This window comes from Podarcis filfolensis (assembly GCF_964270895.1).
Source record: "Podarcis filfolensis genome assembly, chromosome: 6".
In the NCBI taxonomy this organism is placed as follows: domain Eukaryota; kingdom Metazoa; phylum Chordata; class Lepidosauria; order Squamata; family Lacertidae; genus Podarcis; species Podarcis filfolensis.
This window is the reverse complement of record NC_139609.1, coordinates 38,644,482-38,663,863: the sequence shown is the minus strand read 5'-3', so window position 1 is coordinate 38,663,863 and position 19,382 is coordinate 38,644,482. Positions and strand designations below refer to the sequence as shown.

Genomic DNA, 19,382 nt, shown 5'->3' with positions numbered 1-19,382 from the left:
AATTCTCGAGAAACTTAATCAAGTTCCTCATGGCTTTCTCATATCTGATATTGTTTTCTGTCAAAATTAGAAGGAAGTGGGCAAAAACAAAGACCTGACCCTTAATTGCATCAACTACAAATGTACTACTTCCCTACCCTGACGTGCAAGTTTACTGTTTTTGCCCATTGAAAATTGTGGTATTTCATAGAGTAAAATTGTTTACCACCACATGTGTGTTTACCTGAGATATGTATGTTGGTTGCTCTTTCTGTTAAGTATTTTACCTAACTTTGAGGGGGGAATTGGTTGTCTCTGTGATCTAGTGAGAGGCCATTATCATGGTTTATGAGCTCATGGAGCAGGCTGATTCCTCACTGATTCAGAATCCATAGTCTGCTTTTCATTTGACATGTCCATGACCACTATAAAATATAAAATGTTTTGGTTGTTTTTTTGATAACATGTCTCTCAAGACCTTTCCACCCCTCTTTATTGTTGTAGTTCACAAAAGTCTTCAGGCCATTCGGTTGCTGTGATGGGCATTGATTTCACTCTGAGGTATTTCTACAAGGTTCTAATGGACCTCCTGCCCATTTGTAACCAAGATGAAGGGAATAAAATAAGGTAAATGAGTGTTAGTTGCATATTTCACCTGTTTTAGAATTCTGTTCAATGAAGTCTCTCACTCAACACTTTAAAAAAACAACAACACATTGCATTGCAACCTAAATTCATTATCCTTGTCAAATCTGTTGAAATCTAGAAGCATAATCATGTTGAATGTGTGACGCTCTTAACCACTGAATTGCCAAAAAAAGTAACCATTTTAATCTGTAGTAGCAGGGAGATAGAATGCAGAGCACCACAGAGATTAACTGGTTAACAGTGACAATTGCTTCCATAAACCACTAACTTCGTTATCTAATATATGACATTAAACTATCTTCAAACAGCTTAATATTGTTGACCTGCTCCAAAGATGTTAACCCTTGTCTCTAAGTTTGGACAAAACAGAAAAAAACTAGTTAATTGGAGACTTCCTGGTTTGTTTGGCAGTTTCTTAAGTCAACATGTGATCACCCAAACACTCTCCTATTGTTTTTTGGCTGCTATCTTAGATTATGCTAAGTTAAGTATCCAAATACCGGGTCTCTCCATCAGAGAAATTGTGTTTGGACAATTGTAGTTGCTTAATAAACAGAGATAGGAATGAGCCTTTTGTGCTCTTACCCAGCTTCTTTGCTGCTCCCTTCATGTGAGCCAGCAAAAAAGGCAGGAAGACTTCAGTTAATTGCAGTTTCCTGTTTCATCCATACTGAGGAATTAAAACAGGATATTAAGCCAAATCATAGCTTAATATCCTGGCATGTTCTGAAGCTGTTAACCATGGTTTGTCTCTGGATGAAACAGACAACTATAGCTAATAGAAGATTTCCTGAGTTGTTCATTCCCTTGCACAAAGGTGTTGTGTGCACACCCAGGAGGCTCATTCATATCTTGACTCGTTCTCTACTCCTGCCTTCTGGTTTACTCGCCAATCCTGATTACTTCTTGGTCTTGACTCCTAACGTTTTCTCCAACTCTCCTCTCTGGTTGCCTATGGATTCTGATTACCTTTGGGTCCTGGCTACCAGCTATCAACACCTGGCTCTTAAATACCTTCAGAATGGTCCCTCAAAAGTCTCAAAAAGCAGAGTTCTGTGGGCAGTGCTCTTGAAAATTTAAAACTGTACCATTACAATCCAAATGCCAGCGAAAAGTAGATTTTTTGTGACCTGTATGTTATGAAAGTTAAGCTCGTTTTAATGTATTTGTTCATTTTGCTTGTGTTAGTTGTGGTGATGGGGGAGAAGCAGTGTAGGGCACTGAATTTCCAGTGGCTTCAGAAACTTCGCTTACCGTTCAGCTGCATATATTCTGCGACAGATTTTCATGATTTTCAGACATGCAATACTACAAAGTCTCTGCTTCAGTGAACAAACAGAAATGTGCAGAATGCATCTCGTACCAAAGCCTGTGATTTGTATTTGTCTCCACAGCTGTTTCCGCAAAATTGCTCTCAACATACAACATGCTAAATGTACTTTTATAGGTATTCTGACCTAGGTTTCATTTTATTGTACCCTGTTGGGCAGGTGCTTTATTATGGAGGACAGAGGATATCTTGTGGCACACCCTACTCTTATTGACCCCAAAGGCCATGCTCCAGTAGAACAACAACACATTACACACAAGGTTTGGCTAAGTTATTGTACTTATCTCTATCGATCGATCTATCTATCATCTATCTATCATGTGAGAGATATAAATGTTAATTTAGCAGCTTGTTGTTGCTTTGTAAAATTTTAAAAAAGTTAAAATCCTTACCTTTTATTTGCAGGAACCTCTGGTGGCAAATGATATTCTAAACCATCCAAACTTTGTGAAGAAAAACCTTTGTAACAGTTTCAGTGACAGAACAGTCCAGAGGTTTTATAAATTTAATACCAGCCTGACGGTATGTGTGGTGTGTGGGAGGGGAGATGTATGTGTGTTTTTGTTTGGCTGTTTGTTTTCTTGCAGCTGGATGCATGAAAAATAGTAAAATACCATGAGTGGAATTCAATACCACACTACTGTGACAGTTCCGTTGGCACAAGTGTCTCTTCATGTCCAAAGGAGCGATCTCCCCTATCATCTCCCCATGTGCTGTTCTGTTCCGACAAATTTGGGGAGGCTGGGGGGGTATTGTAATTTTACAGTAGCTTCACATAAACTTGAAACACACACACATAAAAAACAGAACAGAGGAGGCTGGTCACTCAGGAACAGTACCTTTTTGTGTTCACCCCAAAATCCAAAGCTGTCTCCCCTCCCGCACACACTCATATTCATTAACTTCCCATAATTCCTGTCCATAAACTCCGCTAGCCAATCACAGTTGTAAACAGCCCAGTCAATCACAAGCATCACTGTGGCTAGCAGGTCCAACCATCATCCTTGTCCTCCTAGATTGGCGGGGGCAGGGCGGGGTTGAACTTGAGGAGGAGGAGGAGTCTCTCAGCCTAACCTCCCTCACAGTGTTGAGTTCAGTTAGATTCACGGCTTAAGCGTCCACAGTAACTTTGCAAGGATGCATGTTGAGGAGAAAACTAGACCAAACTGGTCCAGCCTCCAGTGCCCCGCTAGTTCACCCCTCAAGGTCCAGCCACCACTGAACCCAGCTCTCAAAAAGAAACTGCATTATTTGGTTTTGCTTATAATAACCCTTTTTTAAATGATTAAAATGAATGGTGGGTTCTGATGACTAGTTTGTTGCTGAGTGGATACTTTTAAATCCTTCATGATAACTGAGGAAATAGTATAAACTGAGTTCACCGGGGGGGGGGGGATCAACTTAGAGTTAAAATGAATACTCAGGAAACAAAAGATATTGATATTGTGGATTCTGTTTCCACCTCCTGTTTAACCTTTCTATAAGAAGTCAAGGAAGACACTCCAGGTGTCTTCTTTACTAACCGGTGCTATATTGGTGAGTGAGGAAATCTTCAAGAAGTGTATCCCTTAACAACCCCTTTGTGGCATGTGAAGGGGGCTTTGTGTGTTGTTAGCACTTTTCCTGCGCTGGTAACAAGAACTACGCAACCCTAAGTAGAGGGAACCCTGTAGGTTTCATTGCAGGGTGACTTTTTTGTTTCAGAAACATTTGTGGTAGTAGTAACACTTCACCTCACCAGGAGACATGTTCCCTGCCATATGTCTGATGCGTTTTTCTCTCCTTTAGGGTGATCTGACAAATCTCGTGCATGGCAGCCACTGTTCCAAATACAGGCTGACAAGGATACCTGGAACCAATGCCTTTGTTGGAATCGTAAATGAAACGTGTGACTCGCTCGCCTTCTGTGCATGCAGTATGGTAGATAGGCTCTGTCTGAACTGTCACAGGTAAGAGAATATTTTTTTTAACATCCACTATAGTGATTGGATTAGATTTATCCAAAGTGGAGGCCTTATGGAGCATCAGCTAATGTGCATTAAAAAAAAAAGTCATTGACTGAACCATGTGTGAATTGCAGAGGAGTATTTTAAATCTTGTTTATGTAAAAAGCTTTGCACACTTCTTATTTTTGTGCACTGTAATACTTTCAGTGCCTCATGTTTGAGGCATCTGTTGAAACACAAGCGAAAGCATCCCTGGGTACCTGGTCGGTGTGTCTCCCTCTTTCTTCCAGAGTAGCAGTGGCTGCTATTCCCTCTAACTATGTATATAAGAAATGATGGCACCTTTACTGTTGCACCTGCCTGAGTATCGAAAGCTGCAGCCTAGTCATATTGACTGTGGAGGTAGAATTCCCACCTGTTGCATCAAAGGAACAGGAATGCCATCTACTTAATCTTGCCCGCTGGGCAGGTAGCCATTGGATTGCCACATCTGAGCTCTGCTTCCTGCTGGAAAAGGCTCAGATGCTTGTGGAAGAAACCAGGCTTTCCCCTTTACTGCTACATATTTGCACACTTCGGAGGAATTTGGGAGTATAGTCTCTGAGTCAGCACTGTGATCTTTTAGGAATGAGATTTGCCTCTTAATATGAAGCAAAGTTTGCTTCTAACATCAGTGTAGCTTCCCTAGTGCCTATGAATTCTTACCTGTCCCTGATACCTTCTGAGTATTCAGGTTCTTTCATTAGTATTGTTAGAGAGAGAGAGTGTTTTGTAACAAAAGACACAAAACACACACACAAAGGCACAGAACAAACCACATAGGTAATACACAGATAAGTAATAACAGTGTATAAGGCACCATTGTCATGACAAAATTTCACACATTGGTAATTGTAGAAAGAATTATATGTATCCGTTGTAGTAGTAGCACATGAAATAAAATTCAACCAATGGGGTAGAAGTGTTCTGGATTTCTTTTCTTTTTTAAAATATATTTTAATTGAGTTTTACATTGCAAATTTAAATTCAAACATTAAACATCAACATCAACATTTAGGATTTCCTGAATCCTTCGACTCCCCTTTGCCCTTCCATGGTTACCATTTTCAATCTTCAACTGCTTCCCTTATTTTCTCTATTTTTAAAAAATAATCCGTTTTTACCATAGTTTTTCGTACATTACAAGCATTACTCAAATCCTGCCAGAAGTGTTCTGAATTTCAGATCCACTGGAGACTTTCCAATTGTGAGTTATTTGCTAAGTTCCATACAGTTTTGTACCATAATAATAAGTTCAGTTCCTGTGATGCTTTCCATTTTTGCACTACAGAAATCCTTGCCGCAGCCAACAGCTATGTTAAAAGCTCTCTTGAACAAAACTGGTTGTTAGTATTCTTCAGTCTTCTGCACATTAGCTGTGTGAATTAACCTACCTGGCTAACTCAGTTCAGTTTAACTCAGAGAAAAATGCTCATTCGGCATAAAACTTCATGTGTTTCTGAGGGTTGATGAAATTAATATTTTTCCATACGTTTTATTTATTTGTATCTATCATTTAATAGCTATTGTGTTTTGAGTCTTCACTTAACAGCTAGATTTTGCCTCGTGCATCCAGATTATCTATAACCTCTGGTGCAACCACACTTGGAATACTGTGTACAAATCTAGTTGCCACAACTCAAAAATGGTAACTGGATAGCTGGAAAAGGTGTAGAAAAGGCCAATCAAAATAATTAAGGGCCTTTCCTAGGCAGAAAAATTTGGAGCTGCTTTAGAAGGCGGCAAATAAGGAGGAGTATTAAATGAAATTTCTGACATTGTGCCTCATGTGGAAGTACTGTTTTCCACATGAAGCATAATTTTATAATTTTCCCTTATTTGTCTAGAGGCTTTCTAAATTTTCTTTCTTTCTCTCTCTCACACACACACATATATATATAATACTAGAACCTGGGTTATCTAATGATGGCGATTGGTGGAAGATTCAGGACAGAGAAAAGGAAGTAGCTTTTCATTTGGCACACAATAAAACTCTGGAATTTACTACCACAAAATGTAATTAACAGCCACCAACTTGCACGGCTTTAAGAGGAAATTAGGCAAATTCATGGGGGATATTAGTCAAGATGACGGAGTGCAGAATCAGAGTCAGCAGAGTTTAGGATACCAGCCCATGGGAAACAACAGCTGGAGAAGAGTTTTGGGCATCTGGTTGGCCACTGTGGGAAGCAGAATGCTGGTCTGGATAGCCCTTTGATCTGAGCCAGCAGGGCCCTTTGTCCTGCAGTTGCATTGGCAGTACGCTCAGTACAACACAGAGTGCACTGAAACTATGAGATATTGTGCAGTACAGCGGTACCTCGGGTTAAGAACTTAATTCGTTCTGGAGGTCTGTTCTTAACCTGAAACTGTTCTTAACCTGAGGTCCCATTTTAGCTAATGGGGCCTCCCGCTGCTGGAGCCTCCCGCTGCTGCCGCGCCACCGACGCACAATTTATGTTCTCATCCTGAAGCAAAGTTCTTAACTCGAGGTACTATTTCTGGGTGAGCGGAGCCTGTAACCTGAAGCATCTGTAACCTGAAGCGTCTGTAACCTGAGGTACCACTGTATATGACATCTTTGCCCAAGTGGACTTTCAGGGTTAAAGTGTGCATGTGAAAGAGAGATTTGGCCCAGGATAAGAGACTTGCAGACTCCTTCCTTCCTTCCTTCCTTCCTTCCTTCCTTCCTTCCTGACAGAAATAAATGTGATTCTAATAAGCATTGTCTCGTTTGTTCTTTCTTTCCTTCCTGAAGAATGGAGCAGAACGAATGCGAATGTCCTTGCGAGTGCCCCCTAGAGGTTAATGAGTGTACTGGCAACCTTACCAACGCAGAAAGCAGGTAAGTTAGGACTAGCACAATAATGATCCCCCCCCCCCGGTGAAGTTCGCAACACATGTGCATGCGTTATATTTGCTGATAGGTGCACAGCGTACTATATGTTCTAAATCGGAGTACATTTTCTCATAACTCTTAGTAACTGATTCCCCCCCCCCTGTGCTTTTCCCAAACTTTAGAAATCCTAGTTGTGAAGTCCATCAAGAACCTATGACATTTATTGCAGTTGATCCCAGTCTACAAGATGCTCTTCCTCAATGTATTAATACACGGTGCAACCAAAGGATGGAGAGCAGGTGAAGTTCGTGGGTTTTCCATACACACACACACAAGCACGAGTGAATCTAAAATAAAACACCTGTAGTGTGGTAACAGCAAATCATGATTGAATTTCATAGTGGGCCTTGTCACAAAACTGTCCTTGACTTAAAATCAGTGGCACTGGGAAATGAGGGGAGGTGGCCTTATACAAGCTTAACGTAACATGCCGCCACAACAAAATGGTCTTGCTTCACTTTTAAGGAAAATTACGCCTTTAACTTTGGGGGGTGGAGAACAGTTTCAGTAGTATGTTTTCTGAGATTTGGGACAGCAGAGTTCTAATAATTCTCACTGCCATTTCCTTGTCTTCCAGGGATTGCTTTGGTGTCTTGGACTGTGAGTGGTGCATGGTAGACAGCGATGGAAAGACCCATTTAGATAGATCCTACTGCGCTCCTCAGAAGGAATGCTTTGGTGGAATTGTGGGTGCCAAAAGCCCTTACGTGGATGACATGGGAGCCATTGGTAAGGATGGTCATGGTGGACAAACATCAATGTATTTAATGTATTCACATCTGTCATAAAGTCAAACCTGGACAGATTGTACAAGTCACTTGGGACATCCTTGCGACAGAGTATCTTGGGGCTTTCCCGTGCATTAAAATACAGCATTTTCAGCCATTGCACACTGTAAGATGAAGTGCCATTGTCGGCGTGTTTGTTGATCACATTGCTCCCTGGTACTCTGAGAAGCTGCAGTTGATGAAGCAGGCTGGGCAGTCACTGGGGTGCAAGTGGTGGAAATCTCTTTCCAAAGTGGACAAAGGATGTGTTTAGGACACATAATCATGCCTATCACATGGCAGTGAAGGCAGGAAACAACCCATACTGCATTGCAAGCATTTCATCCTCAAGGTGTCCATTGGCAGAATTGTTTCATGTGGTCCAGAGACTCATTACTTCAGATTAGGGGATGAATCTCTGGAGTGCATGGTGACTACCTGTGAGCAGCTTGCCAGACACTTTGAGGACAACGTTGTTGACAAAGCCCTGAACAATTGGGTCCAGGATACCCTGAAAAACCACCTGAACCTTTATTATATGTATGATCACAGAGATCATCCAAAGGAGAGCTGTTAGTGGCTCCCCATGTTATAGAGGCCAACTTGGCCTCAACGATAATTTGGACATTTAGTGTTGCCGTTCTCATACCGTGGAACGCTCTTGAAGCAGAGATTTGGCAAGCATCCTCACTTTTGACTTCCAGACATCTTTTTTGTGCTGATGGGCCTTTGCACCTGATTTTTTTTTTGATTGGTCAGTCACCAGGATGAATATCTGTATTATTACTTTTTACATATTTAAAATGGTGCTTTATGATTTATACTATACAATGCCTTGATACATCTTATGATATGGCAGTATAGAAATATTTTAAGAAAAAACAAACAAACAAACAAACAAACAAACTTGAACAGGGAGTTTTGCATCCATTCGTACCAATCTTCCAGCATATCACTCTTGTGTCATAGCTGTCAACGTTTCCCTTTTTTAAAGGAAAATTCCCTTATTCCGAATAGGATTCCTCGCAAGAAAAGGGAAAAGTTGACAGCTATGTCTGGTGTGCGTGTTACCTAGAATAGTCAACAGATTTGTATTCTTACAGTGTGTCACTTTAAAGGCTGATACATTTTAATTTTGGGAGTTTCTCTGTGCAGTCAGTACAGTTGTACCTTGGAAGCCAAACAGAAGTCTTCCAGAACGTTTGACTTCCAAGGCGCAGCTTCCGATTGGCTGCAGGAGCTTCCTGCAGTCATTCGGAAGCCACAGAAGCCCCACCAGATGTTCTGCTTCCAAAAGAACGTTCACAAACTGGAACACTCACTTCTGAGTTTGCGGCATTTGGGAGCCAAAACGTTTGGCTGCTAATGCATTCATCAACCAAGGTACGACTGTATTATACAGTAATTGTTGTGACTTTCTCTTTCCCTTCTAATTTACGTTTCGGGTGGTTTGAACTTTTTGCAAAGCATTTACATAAGCTTTTTTTTTTTCCCTCCCCCTCTTAAATAAAGGAGATGAGGTGATAGCTTTAAATATGATTAAAAGTGCTCCAGTTGGTCCTGTTGCTGGAGGTATTATGGGATGCATAATGGTGCTAGTTCTGGCAGTCTATGCCTATCGTCATCAGATTCACCGCAGAAGCCACCAGCACATGTCCCCACTTGCAGCACAAGGTAAGAACTTTTTTAAAAAACAAAACCAAAACACCACTATTTTGTGGAGGGTGGGGGTTGCAGAGAGTATGCAAATTGTTCAGAGAGTTTCTGGCCACAACAGCTGAAACAACTTACTTTGAGGGTTGCCCTAGCACTTTTCTGATAATCCAAGGTTTCTTGTAATCATGCGTCTCAGAATGTTCACTTCACATTATCTGCTGTGACATAGAATGGGCCCTGCTGCCCTCTGCTGGATGCAGAATTTAAAGCTGGAGTCTTCTAGCTAAATGACCTTAAAAACATAGCAACACACCACTTTCTAGGCTCTTGCAAATACAATTTCTCATCTTAGAGTTTAGGATTCTACATTCCTGTCTAGACTCCTGACCGTTACAGATGTGAATGATTTCAGCATAAATATGTATGCGTTATGTTGTCATGATATTGTTGAATGCCTCCTGCTTCCGAAGTTCTTTTTTCCTAGACGTTTTCTTCTGTTCCCACTGAACAGAAGATGACATATACCAGAAACACAAATGAGAAAGGGTATCCAGTATTAGGGAATTTCTCTTTATGAAATGAAAAAACGAGTGCATTATTCCTCATTTTATTATACCATTTCCTAAAATTAAACTAAATAGTGTGCCCCGTGAATGTTGACAGCCAGTGTGCTAGTCCTGGACAAGCAGTCACAGGAATTAAGAAACAGTCACCATTCAATAAAAAACTTAAGAGCATAACCAGAGCCTTCTGAACATAGACTGTAGGAAGTCCATTATCTGACAAATATGAACGGTTGTTATGCTAGCACACTCACAACTGACCCTATGAGCATGATAGGCAAAATATTTTTAAGGGTGCTGTTGCTGGAAAAATTGAGTTTCACGATAGCAATTTTAATAGGCAACTGCTTCAGTAGTAATTACATCAAGTCAAAATAAGTCACCCATAGTTTGTGACTAACTGTTGTTGAAGTGGCTCAAGAAAGGGAAGCAAGAGGTTAGCAAGTTTGCATCCTTGTTTTCAATATTGGTACGTGCCCTTTTGGTACTTGCTGTCCGTAGTTTTAACCAAAATATTAAAATGGTTGGCTGTGAGGCTTCTGGACCTCAGATCTCTTGTTCTCAGGAAAAAAGGGGGGCATCTCATGGCCATTTCCAAAGCTGGGTACTTTTGCAGGCTAATGCAACATCTTCACCCTTAACAGTTGCAATTCTCTGTTTGTAATGGTGTGTAGAAATGTCAGTCCGCATGTCCAACCTGGAGAATGAGAGGGACGAGAGGGATGACGACAGTCACGAAGACAGAGGAATCAGTAAGTATGAAGCAGTCACACTGTCGTTGCAGGTGGGGAAGACTATGGGATGAGGCTCGGTGCTGTTTCTTCTGCACGCCTTTCCAACACATAGCATTTATCTCCATCAGGATGACAAAAGTGCCTTACGGTTTTGGGTCCCAATCATTCTCGCATCAACCCTGCGAGTGACACTGCAGTGTTTGCCTGCTTACAGACTGGAGGCAACAATAGAAAATTATTGACTTGCCCTAAAGCCACCCACTGGCTGAACAGTGATTTGAAGCTGGGCCAACATTCTGTTCATTGTATCACTCCACCTCCTGCCTCCTTACATTCTTTCACAGATCTTACACAATCTGGCAAATATAAATGCAGCCCTTAGTTCAAACAGCTCATGAACCGCAGTTGATCTTAACTTGCTGATTTCTGTGCCCTCACTGACGGTATGCTTGCCGTCAGACACCAAGTCACCTCCCAGAATCTAAATTAGACTTGCTAGCTTTCAAGGAGCCTGAAACCTAGATATAAATGTAGCAGACTGAATCACAGCTATTATTCTACAGGTTCCTGTGGTTGCCTTGCCAGGTTTTAGCTGCCACTGGTATTTTTTGCAGCAAGCACTGTAACTTAAGGTGCCTTAAAGGCAGGTGTGGTTATAATTTGCTTCCAGATTTGTCATGAAACACACACAGTGCTGACCCTGCGACAGAAAACCAGCAGCTACTCTCCTTGTTGTGAGATTCAGAAATTTGATCAATGTGCCCTCATCCCTCTACACAGTTTTAACCCTCATGTGTTCAGACGAAGGCTGAAGATGGCTCCTATTATGAATTCCACTGGGCATATAAAGTACAACAATAGATTTTTAAAAGGGAGGGGGGAGTTTGGTCAATATTGGAATTCCACAGCAACCTTATAATGATCTCTTTCATAAAATATTTTCTAAACGGATGCTTTATTTGAGAATGTGTGCTCAGTGTAAACTTTTTTCTCCCTCCTCCCCCCTTCTTATTCTGCTCACTCCTAGTCAGCAACACCCGGTTTATAGCAGCAGTTATTGAGCGCCATGCGCACAGCCCAGAACGTAGACGCCGCTACTGGGGACGCTCAGGAACAGAAAGCGATCATGGTAAGACTTTGGAAGTTGCTGACGTCTGTATTATGCGCTCATCTTACTTCTGCCTCTTGGCAGCATTGCGGACAAATCATCAAACAGATCGTTCCCAACGCTGCTCCTTGTTTCTTCCATACTTGAAAACAATTTTGACACTTTCCCATTCCAGGGCAAGACTTTATCCAGCGTCGGAAGCTATTTTTGTCAGGGTGATCTTCCAACATGAATCCTTTAGCTTAAGTCTGTGCTCAGTATCTTAATCGTATGGATAGCACCAGCATTATTACATAACCTCTCAGCATTCCAAGAGGCGCAGGACACCACTAATCTCACACTCCCTCCCCCTTTTGCCCCCTGCCAGTCCTGACGTCTTTCGAATTCTCCAGAAAAGAGGAGAAACTCTTCATTCCTTTGTGTCGTTTGAAATGAACTGCACAAGTTTTATAAAACAGCCTTTAATTTCTAGCTGCATGGGCCTCCTCCTGGTTGCTGCGTTAAATTAAGCTTGTGTTAGATTTTTGTTTTAAAAAAAAGTTGAATGCTGTCTTGGCTTCCTGCCATGCATTATATTTGAGCAAAGAACATGCGACACACAAGAAAATATATTGATTCTATACAACCATATATGGCTATAGGTAGGGAAGATGTTTATTCTGATAGCATTTGGGTTTTCTGGCATTCCCTTTGTTGCTGGGCTATGGGTTTTGCCACATAATTGACCTATGAGAAATAGCTAGCAAGAGTGAGCAGCTGCTTCAAAGTCTTCAAACCTGTATCAAGTTGATGAGTCCACTAAAAGGATTAATAGAAGTTTAGCGAGTGTTTCTGCCAGCGTTGTCAGCTGTATCTTCGTGTCACTTTTACTATAAATACAGATACGTTATGTTGCTAAATGTGGGGACAGGCAGAGGACTGTGTTTGTATTTTATTTCTTGGAGTCCTTGGATGTTTCTAGATGACAACATCTCCATGCGGTACATGAAATGAAGAGATGATTAAGACTCAGAATACTCATCTCAGAACACACAAGAGGCACTTGCTTATTTGATTGTGTTCCTCCAACTATAATCTGTATCTACCTGGAAAGTATGCGTTTCAGGAAGAAGTCTAACCTAAGAAGGGAAACCAGTAAATGCCAAGGTGGTACAGTCATGGGGAAAGACTGTATCACACGAGTGCTAGCACTTTTCACTTACCTCCAAAGTTACCCACCACCAAGCAAGGGTAAAGATATCATCTATCTCTGTGCTTGCAACAATATACTGTTGCTAGGTATTTGAATCCATATGCCTCTTCAGTGCTTGCAGGTTGGAGGCAAAAAGTGGTAAATAATGACAATGGCAATAATATTCTGGTAAAAGAATGTGGCACATTTTATCAGGGCCTGGTGGACAAAATCAGAATTTAAAAGAGGAAACATGGCAGTGCCACACTAGTTAGACAGACATGTTTTTAGCACATTTTTAAAAATATAGAACATGTTCTGTTTTGTTCGTTGGACCAAATCAAAAGGGAAAGGGGGGGGGAATGTAAACCTGTGTTGTATATTTGACATCCTATAGAAAGTATAATGCTTGTCCCCTGTGTGTATTCTGAGGCAGTTCAGGTATTTGAGAGGACTATACCGCATGAGTGTTTCCATATTACAGTGGGTTCAGTTGGTTACAGGTATGCAGCCAGACCCTGAGTTACAGGTATACATACACATAAGTTTTTGAGGGTGATGGGAAACAATGAAGTCAGAAGGAAATGAAACACAGAAAGTTCAGAAACAGTGATTATTACATCATGAATAGTGCTAAATCACAAAACAGTAGCTGTTGCTCAGACAGACTCCTTGTGTTATCACCAACTACCATTTTGTGAATGACCACTGTTAGTTATGAAACTATCGCTGTCCATGCACTTTCTGCCTTTCATTTTCCTCTGACCTCACCGTTTACAATTCTCTCCTCACACACATGTACACGTTCCTGTAATTCACAATAAAACTTCATGCATGTGTACAAACGGTTTGCCAGGTGGGGTTGAGTCACTACACTAAATTCCCAGCAGATGGACCATTTCTGCATACTGGGAAGGAAAGAAGGAATGGCGAGGTGGTGGCGAGGTCATCACAGTGCAAATGCGCTGACATGAGCACCAGATTGGCTCTGCCGGTGTGTTTGCACCATGCTGATCTCCCCATTTCCTCACCCCACCCCCTCAGTAAGCAAGAGCAACCGATTGGGAAAAGTAGCCTGGCAGTTCTGAGCCACCTGGCAAGCTGCTTTTGGACAGTAGTCCATAAATGCTTATGCCATAATAAGTTTGTGAAAGCTGCCACAATACTTTTGCTTTTTTTATTTAGGTGTATGCCCAGAGATGTATTTAAGGTTATCCCTAAAAATTCTGTGTGTTTAGTGGCCCTGAAACACTGCATCATTTCTTTTTACCAGTCTGTTTCCAGAAGCAACATAAAGTAGTCAAGGACCTTGAACAATAGCTTGTGACTTTGGGTGTGTCCAACTTGGGATGCCTCATTTTATGACTGTAAACATGTCATCTGCGTTTCTCATCCTGTTTGCTGCTCTGAAATGGATCCTTGGGGCATCTACATGGCAGACGTTCCCCTTTCTCCTGTTTCCTTTTAATCAGAGAGACTGGCACAAGATTAGAGAGTGTCCACCTTCCAAACGGATCTCTGTAATTCTTTACTTCAGACAATTTATAGTGTCCACTAGCTTTTCTAAAGATAACTCCCCTTTAAAATGAGCTGTGTTTCATAACCCAGTATGTGAAAAATGGTTCCAAAGAAGCATGCTGATATATTAAGGTGTCTTCTGTTTCGTAACAAATTACTAAATACAGATTGGAGATTGTAGTATTGTGTTTGAAGGGGAGCAAGGCAGAATCAAGTAAGTCTAGAACAACTTGAGAGAGTGATATATTGCATAGCAGTAAGTACAATCACAAGCAGGAAGACACCTCCCCTTCACCAAATGTTGCAAATAAACCTTGCCTTTCTTGCATTTATCACCCTACAATATTGATGCCATAAAGCAGGGATGGAAAAATCTCCAGCTTGGTTGCCTGGTGCCACCCTATAGACCCCTCTATGTGGCCCTTGAGACTGTCAGAAGCTGACAGTTTTGGAGGAAATATTTGCCTGATTGGCTTAACTAGAAACAGCTTTTTAAAAATAAATGAGTGAGCAGGCCATTTAGCAACACTTTTTGTGGCTTCATGGTCATTGACTGTTCGGAAGCAGGCGGAAGACCAGTTCATTCCAGTGAACATGTTGAGTGTGTTACTGTTTCTCACTGAGTTTGGTAATAACAAAAATCTTTCACAGAGGAGTGGTGTATGCTTGGTGTATGAAGCTGTTTTTGTTGTTGATGTCACACTGTCCAAGTTCATTTGTAAGGTACTGCACTCAATTAAATTTTGCAGTACAAAATCTGAAGACTTCTAACAAGTAGGCATATGTTGCACCTTCTTTGCCTAATACTATTATTTTTAAAAATTGTATTGTTATTGAAAACTATTTCTTGCCTGTTCATATATTTACAGAGTACGTGTACATTTCCATATATTTTTGGGTGGCAATGTTATTGGACGTTGCTCACCCTCTTCTTCTCTCCTCCCCCCCCCCCCGTCATCTTTAGGGCTTTTTTCTCTTTGTAGCAGACTTCAAAAGCTCACTTAAGTGCAGCCAGACAAATTAGCTGAAATACCCCCTCAAACTGTGGATTTTAATGGTGCTGGTTCCAATCAATGATGCCAGTAACTGAAAGGCAGATAAATGCCCCAAAACATCAGTGCAGATAAAAGGGAACACAAATGAGATCCCATAGGGGATCTTAAATTGTTATTTATTTTGGTTTTGTTTTCTTAGAGATAATGCCATTGTGTCTCAGTTATGGCACTGAACAAATTGCATTTGCTCAGGCAACGATGAGTCTTCTATCCAAAGAGAGATTCAGTACATCATACTGGCTCCAAACAGGCTCCTTGTATTACTGTATTGTAGCTCTGGGCATGTTTTCATTTACTTCATTGCAAATGGTTAAGTACAAAAGATAAATGGAGTAGCCATGTTAGGGAGATCTTTATGATTACTGGACTTGTGATGGCTGTTTTCCCTCCTTCCTTTTATGGTGACATCTGACTAGTTTAGGTCCACACTTCTGTAGAGCAACTGTCTAGGAGTCCACTCTGAGGTAACATACAAAACTGGCAGGTTCTGCTCAGGCTGAAGACCAATTTGATTTGTCATTGATACTTCCCCAAAACATACATGAGTGTGATCTGTTGACCTCCTTGGACAAAGAAGTTAAAGCAGCATAATTATAAAGTTGCCTTTTCGAATGAAAATTTGAATCATGTGTGAAAACTAGGAATTTCAGTGCAAGACTTTATAGAGGCAAAAACCTGGGAGAGTATAGAGGAAAGCAAACAAGGGGGTTAGTGGGTTTAGTTTTATTTTGATTATGTATTTTGTGTTCTTATATGGAGATTTGTATCTTGTGAGCCGCCCTGAGACCTGCGGGTACAGGGAGACATACAAATTTAACAAATAATAAATACCAACACCCAAGCGGCATTTAGGATTGCTGCATTTTGGGTGCATTATTTTAGTGGTGTAAATGGAAGCTTAGGGCGTTGAGCACTGTGCATTTCTGAGTTTGTTGTTGTTGTTTGCCTATATACAGCCGTCGCTTCTTACCAATATGGCTTTATATTTTCCAGGCTACAGTACTATGAGTCCTCAGGAAGACAGCGAAAACCCTCCCTGCAATAACGACCCATTGTCAGCTGGTGTAGACGTGGGCAATCATGATGAAGATTTAGACCTGGATACCCCTCCTCAGACTGCTGCCCTCTTGAGTCACAAGTTCCACCACTACAGGTTGCATCACCCAGCACTTCATCACAGTCACCACTTACAGGCTGCGGTCACAGTACATACTGTAGATGCGGAATGCTAATGACCTCTGGCCTTGGGAGGGGGAAAAATGCAGCTGAGAGGAGACTTGACATTTATACCGTTACGAGGCATGGTTTTGACTAACTTCATTGGACTCGTTTCACATGAAAACTTTACATTTCCAAAATGTAAGGTTGGCTCTGAAGTGGAAGAGAAATTAGCATGATGAATGAACCTGCCATAACATTCAATAAAATGGAATAGTAGGAATGTTCGGCCTCCAAACACAGGAAGGAAGGTTTATACAGTAAACGGAGCCTTTTGAACCCTGTTGGTCTGAGCCAAGAAAAGAGTGTGCTCAGACAAAGGAGAGAGAGAAAGAGAGAGAGAGTTTATTTCCTTAACTGGAAGAACAGAAATCTTTGCAGCCAGAAACAAAGAAAGTGCCAGTTCCAGAAATAGACATTGCCACGAGGTTTCCATTTGTTGAGAGGCTTTTTTGTGGGTTGTTGGTTTTTTTTAAGAGGAAAAAAAACGTTCCTTTCACTTACAAATTGCTGTATGGGACCTGGGACAGTGCATCTCAAGATTTTTTAAATAAAGGATTATTTTTGTACTATTTATTGAACTCAAAACATTCATGAACTCTGAGGGAGAGGAAGATAAAAAACAAAAGCATCAGATGCTCTCCATGAATGCAGTCTATGTTTTATTTGTGTTGGTGAAGTTGTGGTTCTTTTCAAGAAGACTTGCCACCCCTTTGAATGGGATATTCTCCTCCCCCACCACCATGCTATAAAGGGAAAATGAAGAAATTGTGAGCTGATTTGTTTACATGATTGAGATTTGGTTTCCATGGTCATTTTGTACACTTTGAAGATGGTTTATAACACAGTATTTTTATATATAAATATATATTTTAACGTGGGGAGGAGGGATATCAAGCCTCCTGGCTAAAGCACTGAGGAGTCCTCTCCCCACACTCCTTCCTGTTCATTCTCAGACCTGGGCAGGATTTGCTTCCATGCGCAGTGATAATGCAGTGTTTAAACACTATTCGTAACTGGTGAGATAGAAAACAATAATGGGTTGAATTCACTTGGTGACCTTATGTTTGTGGAAGGGATGGTGATTCAGTGGACACCTCTGGTTGGAGAAGGAAGAGGAGAAGCAATTTCTGCTAATCCCCCTCTCTCTCCCTCCCCCCCGCCCTAGGGACCCCTGAAATTAGCTCTAGTGTGTTGGTGAACCCTCTAGAACAGGGTATAGGATGGTGTTACAGGGACGTGGGTGCTGCTGTGGTCTAAACCACTGAGCCTCTTGGGCATGCCGATTAGAAGGTCGCCAGTTTGAATCCCCGTGACAGGATGAGCTCCCGTTGCTCTGTTCCAGCTCCTGCCAACTTAGCAGTTCAAAAGCATGCCAGTGCAAGTAGATAAATAGGTACCGCTGCCACAGGAAGGTAAACGGCGTTTCCGTGAGCTCCAGCTTCGTCACGGTGTTCCATTGCGCCAGAAGTGGTTAGTCATGCTGGCCACGTGACCCGGAAAGCTGTCTGTGGACAAACGCTGGCTCCCTTGGTCTGAAGTGAGATGAGTGCCGCAACCCCATAGTCGCCTTTAACTGGACTTAACCACCCAGGGGTCCTTTACCTTTGCCTATAAGATGGTGTAAGGATGATTTGGTGGTGGTGGGACTCTATTGTGGCAGATGTCTGCTGGATCAAAAGCCCTTCCCTGAGTGTAAGGGCACCAGTTGGTTTCCACCCCAATGGTCTGTTGTTTCTGACCCTTTTCACATTCACTAAATGGATAGGTCAACCCATGGGGAGGTAGATGGGAAGCTTTGTAAAGTTTTGGGCCATTGTGAAAGGTTTATTTTGGAACCCTAATGATGAGCCCCTTGTCACCTTTATCTGAAATTAATACTGCTTTAGTGATTAGCATCATCTGCTGGGTGCCACATGGGCCATCATAATTTTCAATTAGTTTTAAATCACAGCATTTTGTTCATTGTGATTCAAATATTATGAAAACATTCTTGCACTGTGCTTATGATAAACATCCATTTATATGTAGGGCCTTGGTTTGGTTTTTTACAAGATCTAGATATTGTTTTAATGATAGGGTACCTAATACTTAATATGTAAAAAATGGTTCTTAAGCAGTATGGTAAAGTAAGGATGCTTGTGCTACCAGGATCCCCTTTATACTATGTATAAAATTACAACCTCTAGTGGAATAAACTGTATATAAAGTATGGGTCTGTCAGTTCACTTTGGAACAGTTCCTTTTGATATAACTGGACATAACTTTGTTTCAGCAAATTCTCATTTCAGCTCAGAAGTAGATTGCGTGGAGTCTTCAAACATTAGGTCATTTCCCCCAACTGTGTCATCTTCGTGTCTCACTTTTCAAACTCAAAACTTCATGAAATACCGCTGTGGAGAGTGCATGTGGAAGTCACCGTTTTCTGATACATGTGGACTTTACAGGAATCCAGTAACACGGACTGATGTGGACTCTCCTTGCAAGGAGCGCAGCGGCAAATGCGCAACAGAGGCACATGACAAAAGAGCTAACCTCTGTTGATGTTGCTCTCTGCTGTGGCTCTCCTGACTGTGTATGTGTGTGTGTGTGTGTGTGTGAAAAAACAGCCTGGAAATGTATACCCTACACTTGTGCTGTATGCAGCTTGTATCCATTCTTGCCATCCACAGTGATGGAGATGTGTATCTTTCAGACTTTAAACTCTGAAACAGGTATTGCAGTTGAGAAGGGTGAGAACAGTTAGCATTG

At 41.5% G+C, this 19,382-nt stretch overlaps 1 protein-coding gene across 3 annotated transcripts in view; it reads left to right on the top strand.

The window, feature by feature from the left end:
* Positions 1–18,843, top strand: part of CACHD1 (cache domain containing 1) — a 123,586-nt gene extending 104,743 nt beyond the window's left edge. The window contains exons 17-27 of one of the 3 annotated variants that reach the window (XR_014549766.1): positions 484–606; positions 2,118–2,217; positions 2,363–2,479; positions 3,746–3,906; positions 6,701–6,787; positions 6,964–7,080; positions 7,419–8,568; positions 8,658–9,282; positions 10,502–10,579; positions 11,589–11,690; positions 16,407–18,843. Coding sequence is in view for 1 of the 3 variants with exons in the window: in XM_083621096.1 (XP_083477222.1) it covers positions 484–606; positions 2,118–2,217; positions 2,363–2,479; positions 3,746–3,906; positions 6,701–6,787; positions 6,964–7,080; positions 7,419–7,570; positions 9,121–9,282; positions 10,502–10,579; positions 11,589–11,690; positions 16,407–16,645 (1,438 nt within the window). In the remaining 2 variants the exon portion in view is untranslated. Of the gene's footprint in view, positions 1–483; positions 607–2,117; positions 2,218–2,362; positions 2,480–3,745; positions 3,907–6,700; positions 6,788–6,963; positions 7,081–7,418; positions 8,586–8,657; positions 9,283–10,501; positions 10,580–11,588; positions 11,691–16,406 lie in introns of those variants that run through there. The other 2 variants (XM_083621096.1, XR_014549767.1) reach the window with 2 other exon arrangements.
* The last annotated feature ends 539 nt before the right edge of the window (positions 18,844–19,382 follow it).